The sequence below is a fragment of the Apiospora aurea genome (assembly GCF_038362705.1).
Source record: "Apiospora aurea strain CBS 24483 chromosome Unknown utg000005l_segment0_segment0, whole genome shotgun sequence".
NCBI lineage: Eukaryota > Fungi > Ascomycota > Sordariomycetes > Amphisphaeriales > Apiosporaceae > Apiospora > Apiospora aurea.
In genome coordinates, this window is record NW_027117392.1 from 4,616,436 (window position 1) to 4,640,628 (window position 24,193).

Below are 24,193 nucleotides of genomic sequence, written 5' to 3' on the forward strand. Positions count from 1 at the left end.
AATAAAATTACGATTAAAAATCGTTATACTTTACCCTTTATTTTAAAGATATTAAATAAAATCTCGTAATTAAAAGTCTTTTTTAAAATCGACTTAAAAAATACGTATTACCGTATTCGTATTAAACTAAAGGATAAATAAAAAACCGCGTTCCGTACTTAATACGGCTACTACGAGTTTTTAATAATAGCTATAAGCTTTATTAACGCCTTAACTACGTTTTAACACTATATCTCGCAATGCCTCGGGGGATTAGTCGACACGTGTTGTATAATATACTTAAATAATATTTTAATTTATTTTGCCAATAAAAAAACCTACGAGAAGCATATATAATAAATCGTCGAAAAGCTAATATAAATAGACTTATACGTTAAACGCGTTAAGTATTAATTCTTTTAAAGCTCACTCGAATTCCTAAGGTATCGGATTTTTATAAAAAAAGTATCGATAAACCCGTTACGGGTAAACACTATTTAAAAATAGTTTATACTAAACTCCGTTTATAACTTATAGGTTTTTTTAAGCTTTTATAATTTTTACCGGCGATTTATAAAAGGGGTATTCGAGAATCGCTACCTTTTTAATAAAGCTTTTAAAAAGGCGTAACTTTAAAAAGAACGAGAGTTTATTCCCGTTAAACAGCGCCGCGAAATACACCTTTAAGTATTTAAAGCAGTTTTTTTAATTAGCTCCGTTATTAGCTTATTTTAACCCCGAAAAGCCGGTAAAGCTCGAAATAGACGCCTCCCAGTTCGTAATAGCCGGAACCCTTTTTTAAAAGGGTAACGGAGGATTTTAACACCCGATCTTTTTCTTTTTAAAAAAGTTTTCGGGGTTAAAACTAAACTATAGAATTTTAAATTAAGAAATATTAACAATTATTTCGTATTTTAAATATTAGAAATATTATTTAAAAAGGGCAAAGCACGTTATCGAAATATTATCGGATTATAAGAATTTATAAAGCTTTATAAAGAGCGGAAAATTAAATAATTACTAAATATAATAGTATATATATTTAGTTTTTTTTAATTTTATAATTATATACCGGCCGGGAAAGAGTAACCCGGCCGATAGCCCGTCGAAACGGCCTAATTATATCGCCGATATAAAAAACAATTTAATATTATTATCGACGTTAAGGCGGAAATTAATAATAAATATTATATTTTTAAGAGGTAAACCACGGGTATTAACTTAAACGATATACGGAACGCGAAGTACGGGGGAACATATAATTTTATCGTAAGTAATATCCCGGCGAAAAATAAAAAGGTCTACTTAAAAAAAAACCTTTTAATAAACTAAATTAATATAAATCTAAAAATTCTTATTATATAAGCCTAAAAACGAAACGAAACCTATTAAAAAAATAGAGCGTAATTCGCGGTCGAGGTTAACTCGAACCGCGATTAATCGATTATAAAAAAAGCTTAATATATTTTAAGGAAAAAGTTTATATATTAAAATAAATAACGTTACGGGCGTAACTATTATAGGTTTATTATAACGACCCGTTTAATAATTATTTTAAACGTAACCGAATAATATAGTTTTTAAAAAAAAGTTTTATTAGCCCGAACTACAAAGTAACGTAACGGAATATATAAAAAGCTATTCGGTATACCTCGGTTTAAAAGCGAAACATTACCGATTTTACGGTAAGCTCGCGTCGCTACCGTAATTAAATCGCCTTAAAAAAAATATAGTATAAACTTTATTACCGGCTTACCGAAATTTTTTTATTATAAAAAAGCCGTTAACGTTATTTTTATAATAATAGACCGATATATTAAACTGTCCTTTTTTTTAATAATAATTTTTATTAACGCCGTAAAGCTAGCTTAACTCTTTTACGAAAAAATAAAATATTAATTCGAGAGTTTAAAAAAGCTGCTTTTGGACCGGGGAGTTATTTTTATTAACGTTTTTTAGTTTAAGTTAAACTACGAGAGTAAAATAAAATTAAAGTATTTAATAACGTTTTACCTATAAACCAACGAATAAATAAAGCGTATAAACTAAGTTATTAAAACTTATTTACGTTATTACGTAGCGAAATAGTTAAAATTATAGCCGAATTTATTATATATTACTTTTTTCGTAATTAACTTAGCCGTTAATTTATTAATAGGCTTTTTTTTTCGAGGTAACTTACGATTATTAACCGGATTTCTAAATATTCGTTAAGGACAACTTTCTTTTAAAAGGGGCCCTTGCGGTAAAAGACCGGCTATTAAAATTATAAGAACTACGGGCGGGAATAAAAGAGAGATAGCGAAAAGCGATTAAAAAATAAGCGAAGTATTATAACTTTTATTATAAGCCGTTAACTTTAAGCGTAAGCTAAATAATAGGCTTATTTATTAAAAATTTAAAGGTTTAAAACCGGAAATTAGCCCCTAAGTTCGTCGGACCTTTTAAAGTTTTAAAGCGTATTAAAACCTTTGCCTATCGATTAGCCCTGCCCGAAAAATACGCCCGGCTTTACGACGTTTTCTTTATTTAATTATTAAAGCTATAAACGGCGAGGGCCGATAGAGCGCTTTTAATGCCGGAATTAAAGGCCGATAAAAAGTAGGAGGTAAAAGAAGTGCGAAATAAAATAAAATAAGAAAATTAAGTATATTACTTAATAAAGTGGAAAGGCTGGCCGTCTAAATATAATTAATAAAAGCCGGCCGAAAACCTAGAAAACGCGCCGGCGAAGGTCGCGTAATACGAAAACAAGGTATACATTAATTAATTAATCACGAAAAAAAAAGTAAGCTTAAAAAAAAGTTATAATAAAAGGCCGAAACGATTTAAAAACTTTAATAAATTATTAATTAATAATTATAAAAATACGGCCGAAACCGGGCCCCGGTAAAAATCGAACTTACTCGCTTAAACGGTAATTATATTTACGCCCTTTTAATAAGCTACGAGGTCTTATACTACGCCGACTAAACTATATATTTAATAAAAAAAAACGCGGCCGAAATAAAAACGAAACTTCCGTTTAAAAAACTAAATCTACGGGTTTTAAATAATCCTCGAAATAATCGGCCTATTTATTAACGGTATTATTATTAATACGGGCGAAAAAGGCGGCGATACGTTTTCGAATAAAACCGAGAGCTATATATTAAGTAGCGAAGTTACGGTCGCGGGGTAATAAGCGAAACTAAACGAAAGCTTTAATAATTATAAATTCATTAATAATTTAAAAAAACGTTAACGAAATTACGTAATATAAGAAAAGAATCCTTAAATTTACGGCGTTAAAGACGTTAAACTAAAAGCGTTTATATAAAGTATTTTCGCGGGCGAAGTACTTTTAACGGTAATCGACTAAGCTTTTTTATTTAAGATAAATTCGTTAAATACCCGCGGTAATTATAAAGAAAATAACCGAGAGTTTTTATTTACTTTAACGGTTTTTTTTAAGCCGTTAATACTAAATTTAGCCTTATAAGTTTCGACTATACGGGTAAAAGTAACGACGAAACGGCAAAAAATACTGCCCGCTTCGCGGCGGAAGGTTAAAAAAAAACGTACTTATCGGCGTTATTTATTTTTTAAAAGTACTCGGCTAAGCTCGAAAAAATAGTGCCGACAATATTAAAATTGTTTATAAAAGCGCCGGGAATTTATTATAAAGCGTTAACGAAATATTATCGATATTAAAAAGATTACGCGTATTTACGGCTTTATAAATTTTATTATCGTTAATATAGCCGAGTTTCGAATATATTTAATTATACGATAAAAAGTATAGGTTATTAAAAACGTAATTAAATTCCGGTAACTCGCTTTTAAAAAGTTTATAGTTAACCGCTTAAAACGAAATGTATAAGTAGTAGGTTTAGTCGGCCGCGGTAGTAATAAAAACGCCGTTATAATTATTTAATAAATTAGTTCGATAGCGAGCGGTAATTATAATAGGTAAAAGGGTATTAAAAGGGTTACGATAAAGTAACGGGCGCGAGAATATTAAAATACGGAAAAGAAACCGTGGTGTTAATAATTATAAAAAAGAGTTATAATCGGCGTTATAAAAGAATATTAAGCGTAAGTTCGGTAACTTTATAAGTTTATTTATATTTTAAGGGGCACTTTAAATATAGGCGTTTTAGCGCCCGCGCTTTTTATTTATTTTTTATTTACTTTTTATTTTTATTTTATTACTCTATAATTTATTATAGAACTCTTTATTAGCTAAGCTTTCGTCGGGATAAACGGACCGCGTAAACAAAGCCGTTTACGTAGTCGGGACGCCTGTTTAAAAGGGGGAATAATTATAACAGGAGTAGAAGGAACGGGGCGCTTACGTACCGGTTCCGGCTCTACTCCGCCGCCCTATAAATATAGACTTAGGCCCCCCAGAAATATAGAAGGATAAGCGTTAGCTTTGTCCTTTTATTACCCCTTACCTAACGTTACCACCTAGATTCGTGCACTTTTTACACGAGACCCTTAATAAAATAACTAAAGCTAAAATATACACTAAAATCGATATTCGCTAAGCATTTCATAGGATTTATATAAAAATTTAAGATTAAAATTTAACGATATTTCGAATTAAATATAAATCCTTTAAATACTAAGTTCTCCCCTTTAAACTTATTAATAGCCCCGTAATATTTTAACGATTTATTAACGAGATCCTAATAAAATACTTAGATTTATTTTATAGCGCTTACCTTAATTATATCCTAATTTATTTAAAAAGTAAGGAAAAGCACGTAGAATATATTAAGAAAGTATTATAAAAGCTAAAGGAAATAAACTTTTAAGCTAATATAAAAAAATATAAATTTTACGTTATTAAGACTAAATACCTCAGCTTTATAATAAGTATAAACGGCGTAGAAATTAACCCCGAGAAGATTAAAGCTATTAAGAATTAAGACGCTCTTATTAATATTAAAGCCGTTTAATCCTTTCTTAAATTTTATAATTATTATCGACACTTTATATATAAATATAACCGTATCGCTAAACCTTTAATAAACCTAATTAGGAAAAGTTTTATTTTCACGTAAACCGATAAATATTAAGAGGTATTTAAAAGGCTAAAGAAATTACTCTTAAAGGCACCTATATTAATACACTTTTTTTATAATAAAAAAAACCCGAGTCGAGACCGATATATCGGATAATATCCTAGTTAATATTTTGCTTTAAAGGGAGGGACTTAACGATAAATAGTATCTCGTATACTTTTACTCCGAAATAATATAAAGAACCGAGTATAATTACCTTATTTAGAATAAAGAAATATTAGTAATAATAAAAACGTTTAAATATTAAAGAGCGGAATTAATAAGATTATAACGATTTTAACTATTTCTTATAATTATTAATTACGAAGTATTTTAATATTTCGATATTAAATAATTACTTAATGTAAAATAAACGGCTTAGGTTAATATATTATTATAATATAATTTTATAATTACCTATAAACCGAGGGGAGAAAACGTCCTTGTTAACGCACTTTTTAAAAAAGCGGGTAATCTTAAAATTTAAAAAGATAAAAAAGACGCCTAACGAATTATAGCCCTATTTAAATTAACCTTTTTAAACGTTATTTAAGCTTTAAAGGAAACGCGTTACCCGATTAAAAAGAAAGCGAGCTTTTAATTATACCTAATCGAAAAGCTACTTAAACGCTTTAAATATAAACTCACCGACACTCTCTTATATAAGAATACCACATATCTAGGGTTAAAGATATATAAATAAAAAGCCCGAGAAAATAAAACATAAAGATAAACTATTAACGGACGGTTTATCTTATTCCAAGGCCGCCTTATTATACTTAACGAAAGCGACCTTCGAACCTATATAATCGATAAAGTTTACTCTTAAACCCTTATAGTACACTTAAAAAGGAATAAAACTAAACGGCTAATACAAATAAAATATTAATAACCAGGATTAAATAAGGATTATAATATATTCGTAATTAACTATATAAAATATAGGCTAAGCAAGGTTCCTCGCGATAAAACACTAGGCTTTTTACACCTATTATTAATTCTATTATAATCTTAAGACGCTATTACGGTAAACTTTAAAATAATACTTAAAAATAAAAAAGAGAACGATAACATTATACTAATAGTCGATAAATTAAGGAAATAAATATAAAACATTACTTACCGAATAACTATTACCGTAACCGAAATAACCCGACTATACTACGAAGGATTATACTAAACGTATAGTTACCCTTTAATAATAACCTTAAACTAAAGACCGTAATTTACTTTTACCTTTATAAATAAAGTATTAAAAATCTTAAAAATTAAATAGAAACTATCCTCGGTAAATCACTCTTAAATAACAGGATAAACCGAGGTAGTAATTTAATACCTTAAATAAAGGCTATAAATATTTACTAACCATTTTTAAGACGATTAAAACGAAGCCTTACCGGCTATAAATACCGCCTAGGCTATATTACCTTAAAATTTAATAAAGTATTCCCCTTACGAAATCGAAATAAAATTCCCTATAAAATCTACTTAAGATTAAGAGACTAAGACTAAAGATATAACGAACTTAAAGGAACGTAAGAAACTTAACTAAATAACCGTATAAAATTAAATAAAACGAATCGTTAACTATTATAAAGTAATTAAAAGAAATATAACTAAAGCTTAATAAAGAATATATAATTAAAAAAATAAGCACCGACGGTAACCGGATTTCGATATCGGGGATTAAGTATTTATTATTAAGAAAACCTAATCTTTTATAAGGCTTACCGATAAGCTCAATTATTCTTTAACCCGATAACACTATAAAATCGAACGAAAAATCGATTATTTATATCTATTAAAAGTCTTAAAAGGATAAATGGGCTTTAAGGTTTTCTATATAAACCGACTTAGAAAATACTCGAATAACCCCTTAATTAAATAAGTAACACGAAACCTTAACGATAAAATAATTAAACTAAGCGAAAAAAAAATAAGAGGTATACCGTATTATTAGCTTAAGGATTTACTATCGGAAATTATAATATTAAGTCGAATAAAAAGGATAAGATCCCGACTTAACTTAATATCCTATAAAAAACTTTAAAAATACAGCTAAGTAATTATAAACCTACTACGAATAAAATCTCGAGGCCTTTAATCCCTCGATATATTTACAGTATTAATTATAAGCGGCCGAGAACGATACATTTAACGAACTATACGAAGATAATAATAAACCGGCCGCCCTTAAAAAAAGAACGGTATAACGAAAGGGTTAAAAAAGATAATAATTTAAATAAAGGAATAAATTTAAATAATTATAATACTAATTTTTTATTTAATATATCTTAAGACGAGCTATTTTAAAAAAGGGGGTAATATTACGGCGCACCTTAAAATAAGCCTTTAATAGCCTTACTAATTAAAGTAAGGCAAAGGTATACGAGAGATAGCTTAAACGCCACTTAATTTTTCCCCACCTATTTAAATAAAGAAATTATCCCGGTAAGGCTAGACCTTTTCCTTCTTTCCCTATTTTTTCGGTTTTCTATAATAAAGCAATAACTTTTAGCCTTGCCTCCCGAATTACTACAACTATAATAACGCATAAAGATTATTTTATAAGCTATTTTAATTATACCCTTCGCTATTTAGTCTACCGTATTTAAAATCGGCGTCGAAAAACTTCCTTAATAAATAAACACCCTTTTTTAATATAAATAGAATATTTAATTATTTATTAGGGGTTAAACGGCGTTTAAAAGTTATAAGTACTAACCGTTCTTAAACGGAATAGGTTAAGTATAAACGTTCGAAAACGTATATTCAGCTTATTAATTACCTCGTTAAGGTTATAAAGTATTAAACTAAATACGCTAAATTTAAATTTAATATTAATTTCCGTAAAAATAATAAAATACGTAGCTTTAAAAGCGATAAAGAACTTAAGCTTAATAATATAGTTTATAAAAGCTTTAATAAATAGCTCGATTTTTTCGAATAAATACGCTTTAAAAATAAATAAAGTGTTATATTGAAAAGTTAAAGTAAATATAATAAATAAGAAAGTATATTAATAATAATAATATCGTTATCTTAATAATATACTTCGAATTCGGCCGAAATATAGTTCTCGTAGCCGTCGAGAATTAAAAAGCGATAACGACCCTTCGTTTATAATTTAGTATATTTATCGAAGTATTTAATTTAATTTAAGCTTGTTTCGTTATTAATTTAATTATTAAAAGTCGGCTTAATTACTTAATCGCCTAGTAAATCGGTTTCGCGGGATTAATTTACGAGATAATATTAATTTTAAACGATTAAAAACGGCGAAATATATTAACCCTACGAATTAATATATTTAATCGCCGTTACCTATTCCCGATTATTAAACTAAACCGACTTCGCCTTTTTACGCTACTTAGCGCGTAGTATAACGAATATTAACCCGATTATATTTATTATAAAACTAGTCTCGTCGAAATTCTAAATATTTTCGTTAATAATCCCGTATTTCGCCTTTATATTTATAACCAGCGTAAACTAAATAGAAATAACTTTAAAATCTTCGTAAAAAACCCTTTAATAATTATACTAACGATTTATTTTAATTTTTAAATCCGGGTTACGGTTAATAAAGCGCTTAACCTAATAATTATTAACGCGATCGCCGCCGCGCGACGCGGTAAAAAAATTAACTATATTTTTTACACTAACGAAATTAGGAAGCATTCTTTAAATATATAAATTAATTATATATTTACGAAATACCTCTTTTTTAATTAGATTTATTTTACGTCGTTTCGGTCGAATTTCGCGTTTTAAAGTTCGGCCGTAAAGTCGATAACGTAAAATTAATTCGAGTATATTATAAACTTTTACTACTATTTTTTAGTTTATTTAATTCGGTTTGTTTCGTATCGCTTAAATTATTAAAACTATCCGATCTTTTTAAGATTAATTAAGCATTATAATTATAAAGGTATTACGCGTTAAAGTTTAATTATATTAAAATTAAATTAAAGTGCGTCGCTAAGTAATATACGTCGCGTAGTAGTAAACCACGTTATAAAATAAATATAATAAAGTTAATTAAGTCGCATTAATTTTTATTTATATATTAAAGATTCGAAAGGAAATTAAGGATTTTATCGAGATTTAAAACTCTTATAATATACGAGCTTAGTTAAAAAAGCCGTATATTATATTAAATAAACCGTATTTAATATAAAATTACCCCTCGTTATATAACGGTATCGATTATTATATATAATTAGATTAAGATCGCTTAGCGCTTTTAAAGCTTATAATAAAGTAGGAAAAGGTAGATTTAAAAGTATATCTCCCTTTTAATACTAAGTATATTTATAAGGGTATTATAGCTATTTTTAATCTCGATAACTTAAATTATAAGGCTTATAATTTTAATTAATTATACTAGTCGAAGTATATATACTTAAAATCCTAATTATACGAACGGGAACGACGAAATAAATAACCGCCCGTGTTTAAATCGCTTAAACTATTAGCCGAGTAAAAGGTATTCGTAAAGAACTATAAAGTTAAAGGTATACGATTAAATATTAAGCTCGATTTTATTACCGAGTAAATTTAATAAATATATAGGGATAACGGGATAAATATTAAAGAGGACGACGCGGCGGGGCTTAAAAAGGAAAACGACTCGAAAAACGATTAAAAGGTAAATATTTTAAATATTATATACGATAGTTAATAATATATTAATCGTACACGATTAACGCGTTATATATAAGAATTTAAAATAACCTCGGTATATTGTCGATAATTTACCCTTATATCGATATATTATATTAAGTATTTTTATTAAGTAGTATTACCGTTTATCCCTTAAAAATAATTTAATTATATCCCTTTTAAAACTATATTAATATTATATAAAAAACTTTATAATAACTAATTTTATATAGTACTTGAAACTTTTAAATGTATCCTTAAATTCTTTATTTATTATTTAAAATATTAGCTTAACGAGTACGACGCTTTTTAAATAGGGTAGCTATAATTTTAATATCCTTGTTATCCCGGCGCTAAATCTTCGACTTTAAGATATATAATAGGTTTTAAAGGACGGGTTTAAAGAGATTCTTTAATTATTTAGCGGTGGGGATAATTTATTGCTTATAACGAGTAAGGGGGGTCGCTTCTTTAACTTTTTTTTTCATTAAAATAAAATTATTAGTACTATATATATAGGAATAAGTAAAAAACTATTTTTATTATTAATAAATAAATATTTAGAGCCTACGTAGTAATAGTAGAGATAAGCTCTATTATATCGACTTAGGGCTATAAAATATTCCGTAAAAGGACCTCGTAATATACTTTTTTAATATTAGCGGTATAATCCGTTATTAATGGATTTAAATTTTAAAGTAAATAAGAATTCGGTAAAGGTAATTATATAGGTACCGGTCTTTAAGTTTTAAGGCGTAATAGTAGCGGTACTACGTTTATAAATAATTTTCGGGATAAAATCTCGGTAGATAATTTAGGATAAAATTTAAAATATTATAACGATTAAAAAAGATAAGGATTAGGTATTTACGTTAAAGTAGCTAAGGATTTCGATAACCTTAATATAGTTAAATATACGTAATTAATTAATAAATTAAATTAACCGATAGAATTTACTTTAGGTATTTAACTTCGTATAATTAGGGTTAAATATTAAAGGACGGGAGTTTTAAGTAAATATTAAGAGGGGGATACGAGGTATATTAACGGTTGTAATTAATTAAGCGAGGGTACGCGATCGGGTAAATAAGAAATTTAAAAAAGTATATTAAGGGCGCCGGGCGTTGTTATAACTACCGTTAATAATTCCTAAGTTAAAATAATATTATTAAAATCCCGTCGATCGTATATAATTAATAAGATTTTAATGGGAATATTATAGTTAATAATAAAAAAGAATAATACGTAGAATTTTTTTAAAGCTAAGCACGTCGTTAAGAATAATAGGGTAAGGGTAAAGGTATATTAATAAATAAATTCCTGGTAGCGGTCCGCTGGAAGGAAAAAATAATTAACCGAGGGGGGTGGTTAAACGTGCAGGAAAGTATAATAGAGAAGGGGTATACCTAATAAGAAAAAAATGTTTTTGAGACAGTGTACCCTGTGTTCAGCAGCGGTAAACCGTTAGCGACCGCTGCCCCTCAAGTACGGCCCCAGCACCGTGCCGCTGTCAGACGGTGCTTATTTCTGCTGCTATTCATGAATTATATGACTTAACGATAGTAATGTCAACAGAGCTCATGGTGAGATCCAAAGGGATGATTTGAAGTCAGCTAAGCCAGCAAAATCCTTGCCTATCAAACTCAAGAGCAAATAGAGACTGCCCCTTGACTTCAGAATGCCAGGTGATAAAATAGGGCAGCAACGGACCCCAGAACGTTCGCAGGGTCGCATTTATCGCCCTCCCGATTTGTTCGGAAGCTCAACCCCCGAATCCCTCCTCGCTGATAGTGGCCATGCCACCCTCATACCAAGCTTTCTTTCTCTATTATGGCCTGACTTGGGTTCTTGGTGGTCTCGAGAACAAAATCAGTACTCTGCACTCCTACAAGAAAAAGCCGACCTATCCGCAATGACATCTCTTCGGTCGCAATGGGATGGCAGAGGATGATGATCAGCAAAACGCAATCCACACGCCTGCACAATGTGGCCATCGCCAGCCTCGTGCTGTTGGTATTTTACGTGTTCCTACTACATCCGGCAGACCAGAGTTTGGACTCATCGCGGGCGACCACGGCCGAGTTCAATGATTTTCCCGGGGCCAGCTATGGCAGTGGCAGCAATGCGAAGCAGGAGCGGCCTTCGTGGCAAAACCTGCCGCCGGAGCTGCTGAACAACCGCTTCATGACTTCGCAGCAGTGCGCCAGCACGTTTCCCGGGTTGACCAAGGAGGTTGATGATGTGGTGGCCACGGGCTCCTTCACGTTGACCAAGACCAGCGAGCTGGGGCCGCTTATTGCGAAGATAAAGGATGGAAAAGTAGGTTATCTAGGTTTCAAGTATGTGCCGAGCGAGCAGAAACGGCCCTGGGCATGGGTTCTGAGGAATCAATATGAGTGACCCAAAGTCGGCCACCTGTATACGTCCATTTTGGCGCTTTCACGGGGGTTCCAGGCACCACCCAAACAGCTCAACAAGAGGCAGGAAATGTTCCTGTTAAATTCGTACTGACGCTATGAACCTGTACACAGCTCTACATCCTCCAAGCCGGCAGGCGCAACGACTTCTCCGACGACATGCTCCAGCACCGCGCCGCCAGCCTGCACCAGATCGCGGCCGCGCTCCTGACCGCGCCGCACCCGTCCGAGGTCCCCAACGATACCGTCTTCGCCCTCAACTACCGCGACGAGCCGGCCGTGTCGACCTTTTCGTACTCGCGCCCGGCGGACCCGGCGCTCCACGGCAAGCCCGGCCGGAGTTACTTCCCGATCCCGCACTTCAGCTTCTGGTCCTGGCCGCTCCCGTTCATCGGGTCCTTCTCGCGAGCGGCGGCGGCGATCCAGGAACTCGAAGAAGACGGCGGACCGAGCAATGTACCCCTGTCATGGCGCGACAAGGACCCCCGCGCCGTCTGGCGGGGCACCGCGCACTTCAACAACGTGCGCGCGGGCCGGATGCGGCAGGAGCTGGTGCGGACGGCGGCCGCGAAACCCTGGTCCGATATCGCGGCGCTGCAGTGGACGACCGGCGCCAGCAACGCCAGCAACGCGCTCGCCATCGAGGATTTCTGCCGCTACCGCTACATCGTGCACACCGAGGGCATCACCTACTCGGGCCGCTTCCAGTTCCACCAGCTGTGCGCCTCGGTTGTCCTGACGCCGCCGCTGGCGTGGATGCAGCACCTGACGCACCTGGTGCGGCCTGTCTTTAGCTACGACCTGCCATCTCTGGCTGCGGCAGACGACGACGATGACAAGTCATCCTCGGACAACACAAAGACGGCGACGGCGACGATCGAGCGCAAACTCCGACCGCCCAAGGAATACGGCAATGGCGTCCACGAGAAGCTGTCCCTGGCCCCGTACCCAGCGCCCTGGGTGCAACAGGCCTGGCCGCGGAGCTACACCATGCACCACGACCGCCACAGCACCACCGCAAAAGATGCCGAGGCCGCCGACGAAGAAGGCCCCAACATAGTCTTCGTCGCCCCCGACTGGAGCGACCTCGAGTCCGTCGTGGCCTGGCTCGAGGCCCACCCGCACGCCGCCGAGGGCATCGCCCGGCGGCAGCGGGCCCTGTTCCACGGCCGGGGCTACTTCAGCCCCGCGGCCGAGATGTGCTACTGGCGGGCCGCACTGCGGAGCTGGGCCCGGACGGTGCGGTACGAGGACGGCCTCGCCGCGGCGCTGGGCGACGGGGTGCCGTGGGAGGAGTTTAGCCTCAAGGAGATTCATCGGTAGTCGGTCGTCGAGTATGTATGCATTTCGTTTGTGAAAAATAAGATAAATATGAAAAGCCAGTAATCATTGTTTTCCCTCCCTGTTGACTCCTATGTATGCCCGTGACGTGATCGAGTAAAAGAAAGGAGGTACGACGGGATGAAAGGTCGACTACCAGCTTCACGCAGGGCCTTTCCCATAACCCGACAATGCGGACCATAAGAGGCTGTATGTTTTATATGCGATATTATTATTGTACAGTTATCATCCTATGTACAGTCCCACCCGTACTTACATTGTATTGTCATGACCCCCACTCACCCTGTTCTGGAGCTCAGACTGGCGAAGGCGTCGGGGCTGTGTCGGCCGTTATTCCAGGCCATCTCCATGCCCAAGTTCATCGAGTCTCGGCTCCTGGGGCTACTGCTGCTACCGGATACGGGGTTCGGGGCCGCAGCCCCCATTTGACCATTGAGGAAGGGGTTATTATTGCCAGGTAAGGGCGTGGAAGCACTTCTCTGGGACTGTTGCTGCTGTGACTGAGGTCCGGATTGGGGGCCCGCGCCCGGAGCCGCAGTCGCGCTTTGAGGAACCTGTTCCTGGGGCTGCTGCGTGGGCGTGGGCGCTAAAGAAGGGTAGTTGTAGAGAGCCATAATGGAAGCCTTATCATGCCACTGAGGCATTGGCTTCTGTTGAGGCTGCTGTTGGGGCTGTTGGGGTTGCTGTGCCTGGTAGAACATCTGATCAAACCCTTGCTGTTGCTGTTGCTGTTGCTGTTGCTGTTGCTGTTGCTGTTGCTGTTGCTGTTGCTGTTGCTGTTGCTGTTGCTGTTGCTGTTGCTGTTGCTGCTGTTGTTGCAGCGGCTGTTGTTGCAGCGGCTGATGCGGCTGCCCAAATGGCATCTGTGGAGCATTCTGGTTCATAGCTAGGAAGGGATTGTTTCCATATAGAGCCTGCGGGGAGGCGTAGAAGTTTTGTTGGGACGCCTCCGGGATCTGTCCCAAGGTCGGCGACGTAATCCTAGTGGGTGACCGCGCAAAGGGGTTATTTGCGTAAGCGCCCTGGCCCTGCATATTCGATGTGTTCAACGACAAGTTCTGCTGCGGCTGAGGCCCCGGTGCCTGAAGGAAGGGGTTGTAGCTGTTCTGTTGAGCCGGCTGGGCAGGCTGCGGGTATGTTTGATTGCTGTTGAAAGACACAGATGCGTAGTTCTGGTTCTGGGGTATCGGGGGTGTCATAGACTGCTGATAGAGAGGTTGCTGAATCGGCTGCGAAGCTGGAAGACCCCCTGTATGGTGAGGGAACAGCTGCTGGGGTTGTTGCGCAGGCGCTAACGAGAGGTTCTGCAGGGACTGGTTCAAGGTGAACTCGGCCTGTTGCGCAGGCATCCCAAAGGGGTTGGTCGAAAGGAACGGGTTCCTGTTTGGGAGCGTGCCCGTCGACTGCGACGACTGAGGCTGGGCCGGAGGCATATCCCACGGATTGTTTGACGCAGGGCTGGCTGCTGGGCTTAGCCTCGACATGCTCGAGGATGTCGGTGTCCTTGGCGGTGGCCCCAAGGAGTGCGATGTCTGCGGCGGGAAAGCCTCGGCGCGCGGCGTAGTAAGCCCGGGGGAAACGACGCCTCCTTCGCCCAGCCGTACTAACGCCTCAACAGTCTTCTCCAAGTTGCCATTAACGCCTTTGAGAACCATGGCATTGCGCTTGTCGTCAGCGAAGCCCATCTCCCGCAGCTGTGATAGCTTTTGGGCCGTGTCGTCTACAGTGTCGTGTTGGACGCTGGCACCAAATACCTTTGACGGCTTGTTTCGTAGATGATCTGACGACGGCGGCGAACGGGGAGTTTGTTGGCTTTCCGAGGATTTCTTGGACCGGAATATCGAGCCGGTTTTGAAGAACTTGCCTCCCGTCTTCGGGGGCAACGGTGGCGGCGTCCCTTCGTCCGACACCACGCTGCGACTCCTGGATGGTCTTCCTGCGCTGTTTGATGACGGGACCGTGGCGTATTTGGAGCGGATGAATCGCTCCATGGCAGAATCGGCTTCGTCGACGTCGATTGGGACTGGGGGCTTCTTGTTTTGGGGGTTATATATTTTGTTCGATGCGACGTTCCCGACTTTCTTCATGTTCTGCGCGAAACTGTCAGCACCCTCGCATCACTAGGGCTTGACTTTTGCGACGTAGAATCACAAGGGTAAACACCTACATCGACCTGATCGTTTGTCCATCCGTCCATACTCAGCGACTTTACCTTGGAGATGTGCGTTCCCAATTTGCGATGGATCGAGGCGCATCGCATGCAGAGGAAGATGCCCAGCTAAAACACGCCCATGTCAGTACAGTCCAGGAGATACGCGGATCTTAAGCCTTCGAAAAAAAAAAAGCCGGAACAGTAGGTATAGACATACACTCCATGAGGCCCAACCTGTGGCACGCCGAAAAATAGTCAGTCCCTGTCAAGGCCTAGTTGGCTCGGATATATTGAACACACCTGGGTTTCGTGAGCCGCAGTCGGCACACGTCTTGTTCCCGGGCACGCTGTGCATAAGGTCCTGCAAGGCCTTCTCGTTGCGCGCCTGCTGGCGCTTGCTTATTAGCGACGCCATGGTTGCGCGTGTACGAAGCCCCTTGGCAGCTGCTCTTGTAGTCTACTACAGAGGGTAGGTATGTGTAGATTCTTCGATTGGCAGTCCCAGCTCTGTCGCTCGATCCCCAGCTCGAGCACGAAGGGAAATTCGACACGGGGCGGCGGGAAAGGGACTCGGATGACGAGGATCTCTCGGTGGTTGGTGATGCGGTTTCGGATGGATCCCCCGATGGGGCGCTATATATCGTCGGGGGTGGTAAATACCAAGGTCGACCCAACGCAGAATGCAACGTTGAGGCGTGAGCGGCGCCAAGCGTGGCAGACAAGTAGGTAAGCAGGCCGGGGGAGAGAATTCAATCTATTTCTACGGGCGAGCGAGCGCGGTTGTATGCGGCCAGTCGAATCCTTCCAGAATCAACCTTATGTGGTCAACGTCGTACGGCAGAGAGAAATCGCGTCCTTGTCACACGTGGTTTCTCAGAGAGGGCTTTCGAGGATGGATTGTTGGAGGTGCATGTGCCTCGATCGGATTTGTCGATCGAGCGCTCGCGCCAAAAACGGAAGGTTGCGTGTGTGCAGCCCAGCCCAATCTTTTGGGCCTTTCGTGGAAGCGAACAGACGTCGGAGGCGAAATGAATATAACCGTTAGGCACCGGTAGCCTGTAAACGAAATAATAATAAAAGAACCGCAACTAACAAAACGATATACGCAAACGAGCGAAGACGGCCCGTGAAAGGGAGGAGGAAGAGGAAGATGAAGAGGAAGTATAGACAAGCAGAAGAGCCATGAAGCAAGGAAATGCCAATGGATGCCTGGGTCTCTGATTTCGAGTCGAATCGAATCAAAGATCAATCAATCAATCAATCACATTCAATCCGACGTTCTTGTCGTGTCTTGTTCCAACAGGACAGGGAGAAGACAGCATGGCACGGCAACATTGCTGGGAGGGGGTTTATTTTAGTGGTATTCCATGCGAGTTTCCATGCATCCCCAACCCCTAACCTGGACTTGATTGAGCCTTGGACGGACGCAAGCAAAGAGAGCAGCCAAGCCAAGTCGGCAGCAATCAGTCAGGCATAGCACAGCCAGCAGGGCGGATAGGCGGACGGAGGAATGAATGGTCGTGTGGCCGGGCTGGCAGTCTGGAGTCTGGCAGTCTGGCAGTGGCAGTGGCAGGATGCGAAGGGAAAAACCGCTGCCGCTCGTTCGAGGAAAGGGGAAAAAAAAGTCCACTTTATTTTTCCCGTAGCAGCCAAGTCAATCCATCAATAGTCCCATAGCTAATGTACGACGGGATTAGTGACGCGCCAACATTTTCCGACTGCTCTTCATTTCGACCTGGCGACGATGCCCAGTCGTCCGTCGCATCCTAGTCCGCGCAATGTTTTTCTGCCTTCTGTTGTTCCCGACCTCGTTCATTATTTACCTGAGTTGATTGGGCCGAATAATACCCTCCCAGCAAGGTGGTTCAATCTCGTTTAAGCCTCTGGGCAGGAGAGGTCACAGAAGCAGGTGCATCCGAAGAACAACCCAACTGCAGCTGCGGGTAGGGTAGCAGGGTAGCCACGCCCGGCCGTCGGGGGCTGAGCTTGCTTCAGCCGCTGCTGCGCCGTCGCATGCACAGAAGTCCGCTTGTCTTCTAGCCTTCAAACTGGACCAGACGGATGTGTAGGAATTCTCTCATTATGAATGGCAAACAGCCAAATACTAGATTAGATTACATTGCAAGCCACGAGGTCTGGGCATAAGTGCACAGGGACATATGCAGGTACCAACAGAAGTTGCAGGGCACGCACATACGTACACGACGACGACGACGACGGGACGGTGCCTTGTAAGTAGGGACTGTAGAAAGCAGAAACTGCCCCGTTCCAACGGCTCGCGTTTCTTTTGGGTTTCCACCACCTCAGCGTTGATCAAGCGCCAATCACCGTTCGCCCTCCGTTTGAATCGATACGACGTTATGTAAGTATGATGATGCTTTGCAGCAATCAAGGGAAAACAAAATACTACTAGGCCTGCAGGTGATTTGCCAGCATCCGCGTCCGTCCCAAACAAATACTCACCCGCATAGACCGTCCAGGTCCACTTCGGGACCCTGAAAACCGCATCTTGATCAACTCCATACGCTCTTGTATGGAGATAACCCGTCGACAAACATCCTCATCTAGCGAATGTTGCGATGGACAACTCGAGGCCGCCCGTGGGGCTGAAAGGCTGGCAGTCTTTGATAACGATCTGCTTTACTTTCGAGTGGCCTCGAGTTTATATCCTGTCCCATCTCCAAGTGTCGTCAATAGGGCAAGAGTCATGTGCATATAAAATTGTATAAGGCTTATCAGTGGGTTGCTCATCGTGATAACCCATCTCAATTTTCCGAGGACCCTCTAAACCCCCTTCTTCGTAGGTTCCATGCTGCATCGAATTTCTCTGTGGCTATTCAATGTCAACCATTTTTACACCGAGATTCGGTCCCGTATCCTTACCCAGTGATACTCCTCTTGACAAATCAGCCTTCGCAGAGAGGCTGGGCGGTTTTCTCCTAGTCTCTACTCATGCTTGAGACTCAGGGACACGTGAAATGACCAGAAAGAGCACTGAGGCATACATAAGATTGTATTTTGAATTGAATTATGACGAGCTATGTTTGTGTCTGGTATCTGGGAGACAACGGAGCCGAAGAAGCACACCCTTGGCGCACCAAGAAACAGCAGTTAAAGATGTCATTCCAGGCCATCCAACAGTCCAGATGCTACCCCGTCTTAGGCAAGGTCCCAATTCAATAATATGATGAGGGGACTGTTGGCCGCTCTCGCTTGACGGGTGAATCGCCCCGACTGACACCATTGGCAAGCTCGCCTTTTATTACCCCATCCGCCATAGATATCATCATTGAATCGTGAAACTCATCCGAACTCTGTTTCGTATCTGGGGTTTTCCTTCTTCCTCTTCTCCCCCTTCTTCTGTTTCATCCTTGAAATTCGAGCTCGGGTACTGTGCGTGTAGTCGTAGCACTCAACGCCTGTACGAAGCCCGCCAGGTTCGCAATGAACCCAGTGAAAGTGAACCCCCAACGCTTGAAGACGCCTCCTGGATCATTCAGCTGCATTTGCTGTTCTGGTTCGTTTAGGAGTCTGCCATTGGCGTATCTTCCGTGTGGCGCGTATTGTGGCGCTCCTCGTCGGGGAATGGTTTGCGACCGAGGACGATGAAAAATTTCTGGTAGGCGTGTACACTCGTATCGGAGATCGACTTTCGGACATCGAGTAGCAGCATCTGTGCCAGAGGTTAGCGAAATACCGTTGTGGACGGTTTTAGGTTTATATTGGCCTTACCTCCATCTGGTTTCGGGATAGGTTTCTTATCCGCCCCAACGGGCCGTAGGTGACGGCCTGGATACCGTGTAGGAAGTTCGCCTCCCACATCTTGCCCAGCTCCTTCCATCGCAGCTCGCGAGGCCAGCCGTTGATGGGAATCTTGAAGACGTATTCCGTCACGTCCACGAATCCAACTTCCTCGCAGGCTCTTCTCCACTTGTCGCCGCTGCGAAGCGGCCGGCCTTCGGAAGCGGTGGCGTCCTCAATGTCCTCGAAATGCAGTTTGAGCGGGTTGTCGTCGGTCATGGTCCCATCGTCGCACAAAATGGTCGAGAGGAGATCCTGTGCTTCGAACCAGCCACCGGGCTCGAGTTGGTCAAACGACTTCTGAACCACGTCGTTCTTTACATCTTCCCAGCATCCAAGCGTCATGCGTGTGTGGATGTAATCGAAGCGGTCTTCTTGCCTGTACCAATGCCACGGATCGCGCCTTTTTCGAGTTAGCATGTTGGTAATAAATTGGGAGGACGGCCATAGATATGCGAAGGAGACAGGGGCGCTATAATAAGTTCTCATGGAGATCTTCAAAGCCAGAAACCGCAAGCTACTACTGGGCTTGTGGCTCGAACCGGAACTCGTACAAGCCCAAGAAAAGGTTCGACTCACGTATCCTCGACGTAAAACTCTACATTCAGGGGCACATCTGTTGGTTGAATGGCGGATAAATCTGTGCCGAGCACTTTGGCTGTCGGGTACTCGAAGCCCATCTCTACCGCCCAAATGCCGGTGCCGGTGCCGATGTCGAGGATTCTCTTAGGTGGGCGTTCTTGAGAAAACGGGGCGAAGTAAAGCCTGCCACCCATGAGGTGTTGGAGGACGACATGCTCGAACTGCTGGCGGTCCTGTTCGTCTATATCGTTCGGGTAAAAATAGGCTGTGATTTGGCCATGTTAGTGCCTTGGGATGACTGGATCAGTGAGTCGTCTGGGCTGTGTAAACCTACAGCCGTCCTTGTATGCGTGGTACGTCCGTCCATTCTCGGTGCGATAGTTCGTCACGCTGCTGGTGACCGATTCCCAGTCGCTGCACAACAGCCATAAGTCACGGATCAAGTCTGGTGAGCATTTTTCAAGACTTACAGGTCGCGCTGAACGGGAAGGGACTATAGTCCCATTGAAGTCAGCTTGGTCTTCTATGCAAGTGTGGAGGTAGGGTCAAAGCTCGCATTCTTACATCCGCTTCTATGAAGACCGACTTCCCTGTCCCAGCCTCAAGATTTTGTTGGAAGCTGAACTGGTAACCCATTAGGTTGACGCTGTCGCCGCCCGGCACCTGAACTCGTTCTCGTTCGCCAAAGTGAGGAGCCGGTTGGCTGGCTCCCTCGCCGCTGAGGTCATCTGGCGGGGGGTTGCTACTAGACGCCATGGCTGCTTTGGAAGTCTAGAGTCTCCGGTATCCGTTTGGGCTGCCGTAGACAGAAGTCCTGCTTCCTGTAGAATCAGTCGCAGGTCTGATGCAAGACATGACGCACTCATGCAATCTTCAAGTGGAAAAACCCGACCTGGTGATTTGGGGCTTCATGTGACTTACGCTTTTAGGGATGGATCCGAAGTGTTTTCAGAACCAGCGCACAAAAAGTTTATGGGGTCGACAAGTGCCACGTTCGTTAGATTGGTGCAAGTGGAAAAGCCTTGCTCATGACATGAGGTAGTTCCTTGTACAGGGTCGACAGAGAGGATAGCGACCCAATTAGTCGGGAGTTGTCCTACCAGGGGGGTGGTCCGTCCAGGAAGACGGGGTTTGTATATGTTGCAGATTGGGTTGCGAACAGCCGTTATCCGTCGACTGCCGTGCAGTAATAAGGCTGGCTAGAAGCCCGAGTAGCTCAGAGGCTAAGGCAGATTGCGAATATTTAGTGCATACGATACTAGTTCTCCCCCCTCCGCCGGGGAGACGAACTGCTCGCGTTACTTGGTCACACACCCAGAAGAGGCGATTTCGATGGCGGCTTGCATGCGGCTAGCAGGAGACGTGCTGGGCAATAGGGTCGTACGAACGAGCGGAATGGGCAATGTTTGTGGGAGTATTGGCAGGACGGCTACCGGTCTGGAATTTGCGACCAAGGCCTTCACGACTTGGACAGAAGGGGAAAGATGAAAGGGGAGGAGGAGGAGAGGTATTGGAGAATGGCCTAGGTCCAGAGCCAGCGTGTGCATTAGTCGCAAAGCATAATGCCCTCGGTATGCTGTTTCCCCCTACCCTTACCAGAATTGCAGCTCGCCTGCTGTAGGGAATATTTTGCACCTTGCCCCGAAGTAAGTAAGTACCTACTGCTACATGTTTCCATCGCATCCAGGGTGATCAAGCTGGTGCTTCCTTGGCTGGCGAGCGACGGATTGGACAACGGAGAGTGGACAGCGACGGGACCGGGACAAGCCTCGACTCCACACTCTTAACCAATATCTCGGGCCCCGAGCCTCGAGCCTCGAGCCTCGAGCGCGCGCTATGTTGTGCTGCAATTTTGTGCAGTTTTTGTGCGTTTCGACCGAAGCCCGGGTTGTGTCCTCGGATCATCAGCCGATGGACAAGTAGGTAACCGCCGCAGCTAAGAATAATCAGTAACGAGCGTGTAGCATTTCTGCTCCATGACTCCATTAATATTAGGCACTTAAGGCCGAGGGCCATGCCATGGCCTTGCAATCTTCAGGCCTGGCACTGGCACCTGGCCCTGGAGACGACCTCCGCAGAGGATACAGCGGGTCAACGGGTCTTGCTGGAAAGCCTACTTTCCTCCGTAGCTTCATCGGAAACTGTGCACGCGATACAAGGTCCATCCCAGTCGCTGCTGGAGCCTGCCAGGTTCGAAGAAATAAAATGTTTGTCGACACTTGGCCTATACGGGCAACGCATATGCATCTTATACGACTTGACCCCATTTCGAGACGAGGAGGAGGAGGAAGAGGAGGGAGGAGCTGGCAGCTTCGCACTCTGCGCGACGCATGTCTTGTATGTAGGTGCATGTTAGGCATGTACTTACTTACCTAACACGGCTTTAATGGGTACGGGTTTGATCAATGCCGCTTCCTCTTGTTGGCCAGACAGAAGGGACCGCCCCGGTTGAAGTAAGTCCTTGCGCATACTGCTACCCCGGCCCTTTGGCTTTGGGACTTTGAGCAACATGCCCCCCCACCGTCACTTTCCCAGGTCCCATATGTTCGTTCATGTCTGTATTAGGTATTAGTAGCGCCCAGCAGATGCCGAGGAACGGGGTCGGAGGAGGGCCGTTATTGTCACCTCGCTGTGATGTGATCGGCGGGCGACTCATGATCCAGCATCTGCATCGCTGAAGGCTTGCGTACAGAGCATGCGCGGCATGGCTGATTGGTTGGCGGTTGAGGCGGAGTGCCACAAACGCTTGCCTTGACTCGCTGGTTCACCCCCGAGTAGGAGAGTAGGTCGGCAGGCGAAACGTGGGCGTTTACTTATTGCGAGTTCACGGGGGCCCGGCCTTGGGTTGATTGCCACCAATATGGCGATGGTACCTACAGACTTGGTTGGTATAAACCCGGAGCGCATAGGAACCTTTTAGGCTGACATGCCAATAAAACAAAACCGACGCTTGTTCAAGGACCAGTGCTCGACAGTGTAGCAGCCCGAGCTGCAGATCCCCTTAGCAGTGCCGATAGTCGTTCGATATCGGGGTGGCCCACCTTTGCGCATGAAGGTAACGTTATGGGACGAAATTTGGAATGGCTTGCTCAACTCCAGGCCTCGTCTTGTCGTGCAACACACGTTCCATGAGGTCGGGACCTGCTGCGCTGCCCCAGCGCAACGCCGGTCGAACGAATGGGCATTGGAGTTACACGTATGATTGCATACCTACAGATGAGGTGCATGCAGGCGCTGGCAGAGCAGGGGTGTCTCCAACAGTCCTTATCTATAGGTGTGTATACCTAAGCATATATAGACTTTTCTTTCTATAAATATAGTATATTGATATTCGGTATACATTACATAATTTGCGCTTTGGGAATGGACATCGGACAGTACCCTCGCATCAGACGATTCCTACCAAGTACATGCTCAGTTGAGCAACCAAGCATTGCCTCGGTTCCTGCAATACCAAATTACCCCGCAGGCTTGGGAGTATTACGTCGTGTTTTGCATTCCATGTTCTGTGGTCCTCAACGAGTTGTTGCACTAATTGGTTAAGCGTCACTGTCTGTGTGTTCAAGTGGCATTGGCATCTGCATCTCTCGCAGCGCCAAAATAGCTATAGTAGTACCTAATGTACAGGCGACTCGCTCGTACGACGAAAGCGACCCCCACCTCAACAACACCAGTCTCGGTCGTAATTACTTGATTCATCATGGCCGCCCCCAGAAGCGCAGCTGGCGGATGGCCGGAGATGCTTGGGAATAAAACAGACACATGGCTGACGAATCTAGCATAGGGGCATTGGCCCGGCCGAATGATGCATGTTGGTACTTTGAAATTGAGGGCGGAGATGGAAAGACGACTGGGCGCGAGCGAGTTCTGAGCGGGTTACGGGCTTTTCAACCGTTTGGATCTTGTATGCCCTAATCCATGTCTTGAGAGCCCGGCATCTGTATCTGCTCCCTCACCGCTACAAACGGGGCAGGACCAGTACTGCAGGACATCACCATGCTGCACGCTCTTCTTCCAAACCTCGACGTGTTCCGACTCCGACATCAGAGGAATCGTCTTCCGCTCAGATCTACCCTACAAGTGGACATGGCTAAAGTATGTCAACCTTTAGGTTATGTACATAGACAGACTCGGCCCCCGAGTTCCTGTCTTGGCCCATGGGCCAATAATGGCCGAATGGATTGGTTGGGGGAGGGACTCGATTC

At 42.3% G+C, this 24,193-nt stretch overlaps 3 protein-coding genes across 3 annotated transcripts; 1 reads left to right on the top strand and 2 right to left on the bottom strand.

Moving 5' to 3' along the window:
• Window positions 1-11,627: 11,627 nt before the first annotated feature.
• On the top strand, window positions 11,628-13,435 carry PG986_007985 (uncharacterized protein; the record flags this gene model as incomplete). The annotated part of the gene is made up of 2 exons (XM_066844207.1): window positions 11,628-12,014; window positions 12,227-13,435. 2 exons carry the CDS (start codon window positions 11,628-11,630, stop codon window positions 13,433-13,435), a joined length of 1,596 nt encoding a protein of 531 aa, XP_066700319.1.
• Window positions 13,436-13,731: 296 nt separating this feature from the next.
• Window positions 13,732-16,020, bottom strand: PG986_007986 (uncharacterized protein; the record flags this gene model as incomplete). Its single annotated transcript, XM_066844208.1, has 4 exons — window positions 13,732-15,543; window positions 15,621-15,731; window positions 15,823-15,839; window positions 15,906-16,020. 4 exons carry the CDS (start codon window positions 16,018-16,020, stop codon window positions 13,732-13,734), a joined length of 2,055 nt encoding a protein of 684 aa, XP_066700320.1.
• A 3,108-nt stretch (window positions 16,021-19,128) lies between these two features.
• On the bottom strand, window positions 19,129-20,744 carry PG986_007987 (uncharacterized protein; the record flags this gene model as incomplete). The annotated part of the gene is made up of 6 exons (XM_066844209.1): window positions 19,129-19,278; window positions 19,338-19,809; window positions 19,986-20,253; window positions 20,323-20,402; window positions 20,459-20,481; window positions 20,553-20,744. The coding sequence occupies 6 exons, from the start codon at window positions 20,742-20,744 to the stop codon at window positions 19,129-19,131; spliced, it is 1,185 nt and encodes a 394-aa protein (XP_066700321.1).
• Between the last annotated feature and the right edge of the window lie 3,449 nt (window positions 20,745-24,193).